Raw genomic sequence first — 10024 nt, forward strand, 5'->3', positions numbered from 1 at the left:
TTACCAGAGCCGGATCAGGCAGCAGTTGGTATCGCTACCTAGCAGCGCCAGAGCAGGCAGTATTTGGTATAGCTACCTAGCAGCGCCAGAGCAGGCAGTATTTGGTATAGCTACCTAGCAGCGCCAGAGCAGGCAGTAGTTGGTATAGCTACCTAGCAGTGCCAGAGCAGGCAGCAGTTGGTATAGCTACCTAGCAGCGCCAGAGCAGGCAGTATTTGGTATAGCTACCTAGCAGAGCCATGAAGCAGATGCAAATGGCGAACAGGGAGCTGAAGCTCAGTCCCACGTCGTCTCGGTAGATGGCCAGCGCCACCTCGCAGTGGCGCCCCCGGTAGCCCTCGGGGCAGTGGCACGTGAACTTGGAGGGCGACTGTGCCAGGCAGGTGCCCCGTTGGCACGGCCGACTGGCACACAGGGTGTAGATGCAGAACTTCCCCGTACCATTCAGCTTCACCATGTGGCCAGGGGGGCACCTAAAAAAAAGATGGAAGGAGGAGCAAGAGGAGACATTAGAACATGTGGTTAAAAGAGAGCGATAAAAACAGAGGTTAGATCTCTCCTTTCTGATTCCCCGATTCTATTTTGGTCCTCCACTGTACTCAGAGGATAGCGGATAATACAGTGTATTGATCGAAACAAATGCATCTCAATTAAATAGTTACTCCTGACTTAGACTCTCCCCCATTTTCCACCCACAGGTTACGCACAGACAAAGAGACACACATCGGCATACACACGTATGATGTGAAACCAGTAGGACTCACACAGAGCATTAAACCAGGCTGACGAACAGCAGCGAGGATGAACATTATATCCCAGGGACTGCACCACCATTACCAGAATCAGAGAGAGGAGGTAGACCAGGGGGCCTGGGTTGAATAACTGCCCACACACTGCCTGGCAACATTTGACTCAGGCATGTTTACAGCCAGCCCTGCAGGACTGAGGTGTATCAAAAGGGCCTGGTTTGACTGATGGGGGGGATGAGGGGAAGTTTGTCTAAGATTAAAGGCTGCGAGAGGATGAGGCACTGGCTTCTGACGCTGTAGTCCTTGAAGAAGACAGCGAGGGCCTCGGTGTGTTTGTATGACATAGAGAGAGATTTGATAATTGTGTTCGATCACGTGTACCTGCACTCATGGACTCTCCAGAGGTCAACGCAGGTGAAGGGGGGGCTACATTGGTTCCTCTTGCAGGAGTCGGAGGAGCAGCCCAAGGAGAGCCCCTGGGAACTGACCAAGGAGACCCCGTCTCTGGACTGGCCATCCAGAGGCACGTATCGACCGTTCAGCCTCAGGTCCCGAATGCAACCTTGAGAGAGAGGAGAGGACAGTGTGACAATCAAGCACACACGCACACAAGGACATGCTCTGACACACAAACACACACCACTTACTTTCTTTGCCATGCTCTGACACGCTTACAACACTAGTCTTTCAGGGCTTTTAAAGTCCATTTAATAAACACGCACACGGTCTGTTTCTGCCTGAGGCAAAGCTGCCTGACCACCCTTGTATTTGCACATTATATTGTCTTTCCCCCTGCACGCCACATGCCATTTCCACAGCACTGCAGAGCACTGCACTGCATACTCTCATAGCCGCGTCACACTTTATCTATCTCATACTAACCTCCCCTAGGGCAGCCATCATCCCCTAACTCTAAAGATGCATCTGTGTGAATTATTAATTCACCAGTCATATGAATAATTTAGAAATCGGCAATAAAATACTTTGTCATCTCACTCAAAAGAGGATTATGAATTGATAAAGCCCCTAACTCTGCCTGCACCTTATTGGAAGGTTATGTTCTCAAACTGTCACTAACTGTCTGCCTCGCACACCCAGCCTTTCCCATCATGCCCCATTCCCTGCAGTCTTCTCACCCTGGAAGCTCTTGTTGGAGCCTGAGGGGAAGGCGTTTCCCAGCATCACCACTGCAGGGTCAATGATGATCTCTCGGCTCCGGCTTGGAGCTGCACTGGTCTCCCGTCTGCCCCCACCCCCGTCCAGACGCAGGGTCAACTCATTGTCGTGGCGATCCAGGTAGACCTCGTGCCACTCGCCATTGTCAAGGCGATAGGAGGGCAGTGTCAGGTTGTAGTCTCCATCTCCTAGGTTATAGAAGACAGCCAGTAGGCCCTGGTAGATCTGGAGGAGAGGAGAGCGTTATAGGAGACAGACAGTAGGTCCTGGTAGATCTGGAGGAGAGGAGATAGTTATAGGAGACAGACAGTAGGTCCTGGTAGATCTGGAGGAGGGGAGACAGTTATAGAAGACAGACAATAGGTCCTGGTAGATCTGGAGGAGAGGAGGCAGTTATAGGAGACAGACAGTAGGTCCTGGTAGATCTGGAGGAGAGGAGAGAGTTATAGGAGACAGGCAGTATGTCCTGGTAGATCTGGAGGAGAGGAGATAGTTATAGGAGACAGACAGTAGGTCCTGGTAGATCTGGAGGAGAGGAGAGAGTTATAGGAGAAAGACAGTAGGTCCTGGTAGATCTGGAGGAGAGGAGAGAGTTATAGGAGACAGACAGTAGGTCCTTCTAGATCTGGAGGAGAGGAGAGAGTTAAAGGAGACAGACAGTAGGTCCTGGTAGATCTGGAGGAGAGGAGAGAGTTATAGGAGACAGACAGTAGGTCCTGGTAGATCTGGAGGAGAGGAGATAGTTATAGGAGACAGACAGTAGGTCCTGGTAGATCTGGAGGAGAGGAGAGAGTTATAGGAGACAGACAGTAGGTCCTGGTAGATCTGGAGGAGAGGAGAGAGTTAAAGGAGACAGATAGTAGGTCCTGGTAGATCTGGAGGAGAGGAGAGAGTTATAGGAGACAGACAGTAGGTCCTGGTAGATCTGGAGGAGAGGACAGCGTTAAAGGAGACAGACAGTAGGTCCTGGTAGATCTGGAGGAGAGGAGGGAGTTATAGGAGACAGACAGTAGGTCCTGGTAGATCTGGAGGAGAGGAGATAGTTATAGGAGACAGACAGTAGGTCCTGGTAGATCTGGAGGAGAGGAGAGAGTTATAGGAGACAGACAGTAGGTCCTGGTAGATCTGGAGGAGAGGAGATAGTTATAGGAGACATACAGTAGGTCCTGGTAGATCTGGAGGAGAGGAGAGAGTTATAGGAGACAGACAGTATGTCCTGGTATATCTGGAGGAGAGGAGAGAGTTATAGGAGACAGACAGTAGGTCCTGGTAGATCTGGAGGAGAGGAGAGAGTTATAGGAGAAAGACAGTAGGTCCTGGTAGATCTGGAGGAGAGGAGAGAGTTATAGGAGACAGACAGTAGGTCCTTCTAGATCTGGAGGAGAGGAGAGAGTTAAAGGAGACAGACAGTAGGTCCTGGTAGATCTGGAGGAGAGGAGAGAGTTATAGGAGACAGACAGTAGGTCCTGGTAGATCTGGAGGAGAGGAGATAGTTATAGGAGACAGACAGTAGGTCCTGGTAGATCTGGAGGAGAGGAGAGAGTTATAGGAGACAGACAGTAGGTCCTGGTAGATCTGGAGGAGAGGACAGCGTTAAAGGAGACAGACAGTAGGTCCTGGTAGATCTGGAGGAGAGGAGGGAGTTATAGGAGACAGACAGTAGGTCCTGGTAGATCTGGAGGAGAGGAGATAGTTATAGGAGACAGACAGTAGGTCCTGGTAGATCTGGAGGAGAGGAGAGAGTTATAGGAGACAGACAGTAGGTCCTGGTAGATCTGGAGGAGAGGAGAGAGTTATAGGAGACAGACAGTAGGTCCTGGTAGATCTGGAGGAGAGGAGATAGTTATAGGAGAAAGACAGTAGGTCCTGGTAGATCTGGAGGAGAGGAGAGAGTTATAGGAGACAGACAGTAGGTCCTGGTAGATCTGGAGGAGAGGAGAGAGTTAAAGGAGACAGACAGTAGGTCCTGGTAGATCTGGAGGAGATGAGAGAGTTATAGGAGACAGACAGTAGGTCCTGGTAGATCTGGAGGAGAGGAGAGAGTTATAGGAGACAGACAGTAGGTCCTGGTAGATCTGGAGGAGAGGAGAGAGTTATAGGAGACAGACAGTAGGTCCTGGTAGATCTGGAGGAGAGGAGAGAATTATAGGAGACAGACAGTAGGTCCTTCTAGATCTGGAGGAGAGGAGAGAGTTATAGGAGACAGACAGTAGGTCCTGGTAGATCTGGAGGAGAGGAAAGAGTTAAAGGAGACAGGCAGTAGGTCCTGGTAGATCTGGAGGAGAGGAGAGAGTTATAGGAGACAGACAGTAGGTCCTGGTAGATCTGGAGGAGAGGAGATAGTTATAGGAGACAGACAGTAGGTCCTGGTAGATCTGGAGGAGAGGAGAGAGTTATAGGAGACAGACAGTAGGTCCTGGTAGATCTGGAGGAGAGGAGAGAGTTAAAGGAGACAGACAGTAGGTCCTGGTAGATCTGGAGGAGAGGAGAGAGTTATAGGAGACAGACAGTAGGTCCTGGTAGATCTGGAGGAGAGGAGAGAGTTATAGGAGACAGACAGTATGTCCTGGTAGATCTGGAGGAGAGTGGGAGAGGAGAGGGTATCAGGGTTATTGACATCAGACTACATCAGACCCCCCCCCACCCCAAAAGAAAACTATTCAAGACTCAGAAAGTTAAGATGTAGTATATATGCGGTAAACAAAGCCAATAGCAGTTGGACAATCCACTCAACAAACCAGCATAGTTCTTCTGATACACAGGCAAGTGGACATCAATGTGAAGGCAGACAAAGGACGGAGATATTAGGGCAAGGAAAATGTCAGGAAGATGATGATTGTGTGACTCTGGGACCACAAGGAAACAGTATAATCACCGAGGGCTGGATCTGATAAGACCCTGCCACACACTAACTGAATTAAACATACCGCCTCCGTAATTAGAAACATCAGGGCCTGGGGAATTCAATATGCCTCCATTTATTCAACAACTCTGTTTTTAACTTTTCCTCTAGAGGGTGGGTCATCTGGGCTCTATGACATACAATACCTTTCTGGGCTGCTCACATTTTCAAAGAACTTCCTTTCTCTATCATCCACACATCTCTCTCTCTCTCTCTCTCTCTCTCTCTTTCTCACCACATCACTACCTCTCTCTCTCTCTCTCTCTTTCTTGCCATATCACTACCTCTCCCTCTCTCTCTCTCTCTCTACATCACTACCTCTCTCTCTCTCTCTCTCTACATCACTACGGAAATGGCGCCACACCAAACTGGAAGTCTTCCGACTAGCTTGGAAAGACAGTACTGTGCAGTACCGAAGAGCCCTTACTGCTGCTCGATCATCCTATTTTTCTAAATTAATTGAGGAAAATAAGAACAATCCGAAATTCCTTTTTGATACTGTCGCAAAGCTAACTAAAAAGCAGCATTCCCCAAGAGAGGATGACTTTCACTTTAGCAGTGATAAATTCATGAACTTCTTTGAGGAAAAGATTATGATTATTAGAAAGCAAATTACGGACTCCTCCTTAAATCTGCGTATTCCTCCAAAGCTCAGTTGTCCTGAGTCTGCACAACTCTGCCAGGACCTAGGATCAAGAGAGATGCTCAAGTGTTTTAGTACTATATCTCTTGACACAATGATGAAAATAATCATGGCCTCTAAACCTTCAAGCTGCATACTGGACCCCATTCCAACTAAACTACTGAAAGAGCTGCTTCCTGTGCTTGGCCCTCCTATGTTGAACATAACAAACGGCTCTCTATGCACCGGATGTGTACCAAACTCACTAAAAGTGGCAGTAATAAAGCCTCTCTTGAAAAAGCCAAACCTTGACCCAGAAAATATAAAAAACTATCGGCCTATATCGAATCTTCCATTCCTCTCAAAAATTTTAGAAAAGGCTGTTGCGCAACAACTCACTGCCTTCCTGAAGACAAACAATGTATACGAAATGCTTCAGTCTGGTTTTAAACCCCATCATAGCACTGAGACGGCACTTGTGAAGGTGGTAAATTACATTTTAATGGCATCGGACCTAGGCTCTGCATCTGTCCTCGTGCTCCTAGACCTTAGTGCTGCTTTTGATACCATCGATCACCACATTCTTTTGGAGAGATTGGAAACCCAAATTGGTCTACACGGACAAGTTCTGGCCTGGTTTAGATCTTATCTGTCGGAAAGATATCAGTTTGTCTCTGTGAATGGTTTGTCCTCTGACAAATCAACTGTAAATTTCGGTGTTCCTCAAGGTTCCGTTTTAGGAACACTATTGTTTTCACTATATATTTTACCTCTTGGGGATGTTATTCGAAAACATAATGTTAACTTTCACTGCTATGCGGATGACACACAGCTGTACATTTCAATGAAACATGGTGAAGCCCCAAAATTGCCCTTGCTAAAAGCATGTGTTTCAGACATAAGGAAGTGGATGGCTGCAAACTTTCTACTTTTAAACTCAGACAAAACAGAGATGCTTGTTCTAGGTCCCAAGAAACAAAGAGATCTTCTGTTGAATCTGACAATTAATCTTAATGGTTGTACAGTCGTCTCAAAAAAAACTGTGAAGGACCTCGGCGTTACTCTGGACCCTTGATCTCTCTTTTGAAGAACATATCAAGACCATTTCAAGGACAGCTTTTTCCCATCTACGTAACATTGCAAAAATCAGAAACTTTCTGTCCAAAAATGATGCAGAAAAATTAATCCATGCTTTTGTCACTTCTAGGTTAGACTACTGCAATGCTCTACTTTCCGGCTATCCGGATAAAGCACTAAATAAACTTCAGTTAGTGCAAACTCGGTCTCAACCTTTAAGTCTCTACTGAAGACTCATCTCTTCAGTGGGTCATATGATTGAGTGTAGTCTGGCCCAGGGGTGGGAAGGTGAACAGAAAGGCTCTGGAGCAACGAACCGCCCTTGCTGTCTCTGCCTGGCTGGTTCCCCTCTTTCCACTGGGATTCTCTGCCTTTAACCCTATTACAGGGGCTGAGTCACTGGCTTACTGGGGCTCTCTCATGCCGTCCCTGGAGGGGGTGCGTCACCTGAGTGGGTTGATTCACTGATGTGGTCATCCTGTCTGGGTTGGCGCCCCCCCCTGGGCTATACTCAGCCTTCTCTCAGGATGGTAAGTTGGTGGTTGAAGATATCCCTCTAGTGGTGTGGGGGCTGTGCTTTGGCAAAGTGGGTGGGGTTATATCCTTCCTGTTTGGCCCTGTCCGGGGGTGTCCTCGGATGGGGCCACAGTGTCTCCTGACCCCTCCTGTCTCAGCCTCCAGTATTTATGCTGCAGTAGTTTATGTGTCGGGGGGCTAGGGTCAGTTTGTTATATTTGGAGTACTTCTCCTGTCCTATTCGGTGTCCTGTGTGAATTTAAGTGTGCGTTCTCTACTTCTCTCCTTCTCTCTTTCTTTCTCTCTCTCGGAGGACCTGAGCCCTAGGACCATGCCCCAGGAATACCTGACATGATGACTCCTTGCTGTCCCCAGTCCACCTGACTGTGCTGCTGCTCCAGTTTCAACTGTTCTGCCTTATTATTATTGGACCATGCTGGTCATTTATGAACATTTGAACATCTTGGCCATGTTCTGTTATAATCTCCACCCGGCACAGCCAGAAGAGGACTGGCCATCCCACATATGCTCTCTCTAATTCTCTCTTTCTTTCTCTCTCTCGGAGGACCTGAGCCCTAGGACCATGCCCCAGGAATACCTGCCATGATGACTCCTTGCTGTCCCCAGTCCACCTGACCGTGCTGCTGCTCCAGTTTCAACTGTTCTGCCTTATTATTATTGGACCATGCTGGTCATTTATGAACATTTGAACATCTTGGCCATGTTCTGTTATAATCTCCACCCGGCACAGCCAGAAGAGGACTGGCCACCCCACATAGCCTGGTTCCTCTCTAGGTTTCTTCCTAGGTTTTGGCCTTTCTAGGGAGTTTTTCCTAGCCACCGTGCTTCTACACCTGCATTGCTTGCTGTTTGGGGTGTTAGGCTGGGTTTCTGTACAGCACTTTGAGATATCAGCTGATGTACGAAGGGCTATATAAATACATTTGATTTGATTTGATCTCTCTCTCTCTCTACATCACTACATCTCTCTCTCTCTACATCACTACCCCTCCGTACCTCCACCTCCACCTCTACCTCTACCTCTACCTCTACCTCTTTGGCCTATCCTTATCTTTGTTCTTATCTCCCTCGTTCTCGATCTCTCGCCACTCTGTTTCACAACAACAACAAGCTCAATTGATCTCAGCCACAATCCAGGAAGCCTGACAGTTTTCATTTTTTTTTATACAACATGCCTTTCTCTTTCCTCAAATCTTGAAAAGAAAACAAATTCCATTTCAGCCTGGCCCGAATGATAACCACTTGACTTTCAGAGAGCAATATTCATTTAAGACAAACAGTTTATTTGCAGCCAGGCACGCAGATCCAAAGCGAGGCGTGTGTTAGTCTACGGGCCATTGATATGGTGAGAAGCAGCCTTCATTTCGATTTAAAAAACATCCTGCGAGGCTCCCACTGAGCATAATTTGCAAACACTCCATTTTATTCCACCGCTGATGATGATGTAAACAGTGGTATGAGATGAGCAGAAAGAGAGGAGATAGGGGAAGAGTTTCTGACGTTTACCTCGACCTCTACTTCCCCCCCAAGCTAAAAGGCTACAGCTGTGAACTGCTTACCTCCTGATACACCACCCCATCAGCTGGCTCAGATGCATGAGAAAAAGCAGTGAGCTCCACTAAGATGGGTCCAAGGTTGTTTTCCTGGTGAGAGATTGCTTATTTCAAGGTTTCCTAATGAACTATTAATTATCTTTAGACCTCAGTGGGATGGCACTTTTACCAGACTAAGCGAGTGCTGCCGAGGCACCTCATGTTCCCCCCCAATTAAAGCTGAATGGGAATGTGCTCCGTTTCCTGCTCTCTCTCTCAGGTGGCGACTGGGGTTCGGGTTGCTGCCAATTCCCTCTACTGCACCCAGCGAGCGCTGCTCTGTCCCCAATCTGCATTAGTAAGAATACATTTAGACAGAGTCAAAAATCTACTTCCAATAACCACTATGGCCAGGGTTCAGGTGGAATGAAAGTGTGAAGATGAAATGAAAGATGAAGCCAGGGTTTATAACTGGGTGGGAACAAGGTTGAGGTATTTGTGAACGCTTATGCAACCTCTGTCTTTTCCCCGTGTACAGTATATTATCTCTGTGTACAGTATATTATCTCTGTGTACAGTATATTATCCCCGTGTACAGTATATTATCTCTGTGTACAGTATATTATCCCCGTGTACAGTATATTATCTCTGTGTACAGTATATTATCCCCGTGTACAGTATATTATCTCTGTGTACAGTATATTATCTCTGTGTACAGTACATTTTCCCCGTGTACAGTATATTATCTCTGTGTACAGTATATTATCCCCGTGTACAGTATATTATCCCCGTGTACAGTATATTATCTCTGTGTACAGTATATTATCTCTGTGTACAGTATATTATCCCGTGTACAGTATATTATCTCTGTGTACAGTATATTATCTCTGTGTACAGTATATTATCCCGTGTACAGTATATTATCTCTGTGTACAGTATATTATCTCTACGTCCTTCCAGATCAGCAGCCTCTTTATTACTTTCAAAAGCCTTCTATATAACCCCCAGCTGGCTGAATGAAGTAGCTGCCTCATTATACAGTACATTGATCCATGCTACCTACCCATTCACACACAGGGTGTTGGCAGAGAGAGAGAGAAAACCATACAGCTATCAGACAATCAGAAACATTTCTGATGTTGGATACACGTGGGATCCAGTGCATCTCTCATAATCGAAGGCATCAAGGCATAGGGAGAGAGTAGAGGACATCTGACAGGTACAATATGCTCCCGAGGCTATATTCAGGCTACCAGACAAGAAGTATTAATTGACAGGAGGCTCAAGGCTTCTGCTCCCTTTTGTTTTACTGGTGTTAACAATGTTAAAATGGCATTTATCATCCCTATTGTCTGGCTGGCCTTCACCGGGGCTAGAAGTGAAAATTAATGCTAGCCTACCGACTGGCCACAGACGTCAATTCAATGTC

At 47.0% G+C, this 10024-nt stretch overlaps 1 protein-coding gene across 1 annotated transcript in view; it reads right to left on the minus strand.

Moving 5' to 3' along the window:
• Window positions 1-10024, minus strand: part of si:ch211-186j3.6 (neural-cadherin) — a 220182-nt gene that overhangs the window by 16954 nt on the left and 193204 nt on the right. The window contains exons 29-31 of the mRNA XM_036963347.1: window positions 1886-2150; window positions 1131-1311; window positions 229-473 (exon numbers count right to left, since the gene is read on the minus strand). Coding sequence (XP_036819242.1) covers window positions 229-473; window positions 1131-1311; window positions 1886-2150 — 691 coding nt within the window. The remainder of the gene's footprint in view (window positions 1-228; window positions 474-1130; window positions 1312-1885; window positions 2151-10024) is intronic.

The sequence above is a fragment of the Oncorhynchus mykiss genome, chromosome 26, assembly GCF_013265735.2.
Source record: "Oncorhynchus mykiss isolate Arlee chromosome 26, USDA_OmykA_1.1, whole genome shotgun sequence".
Lineage (NCBI taxonomy): Eukaryota > Metazoa > Chordata > Actinopteri > Salmoniformes > Salmonidae > Oncorhynchus > Oncorhynchus mykiss.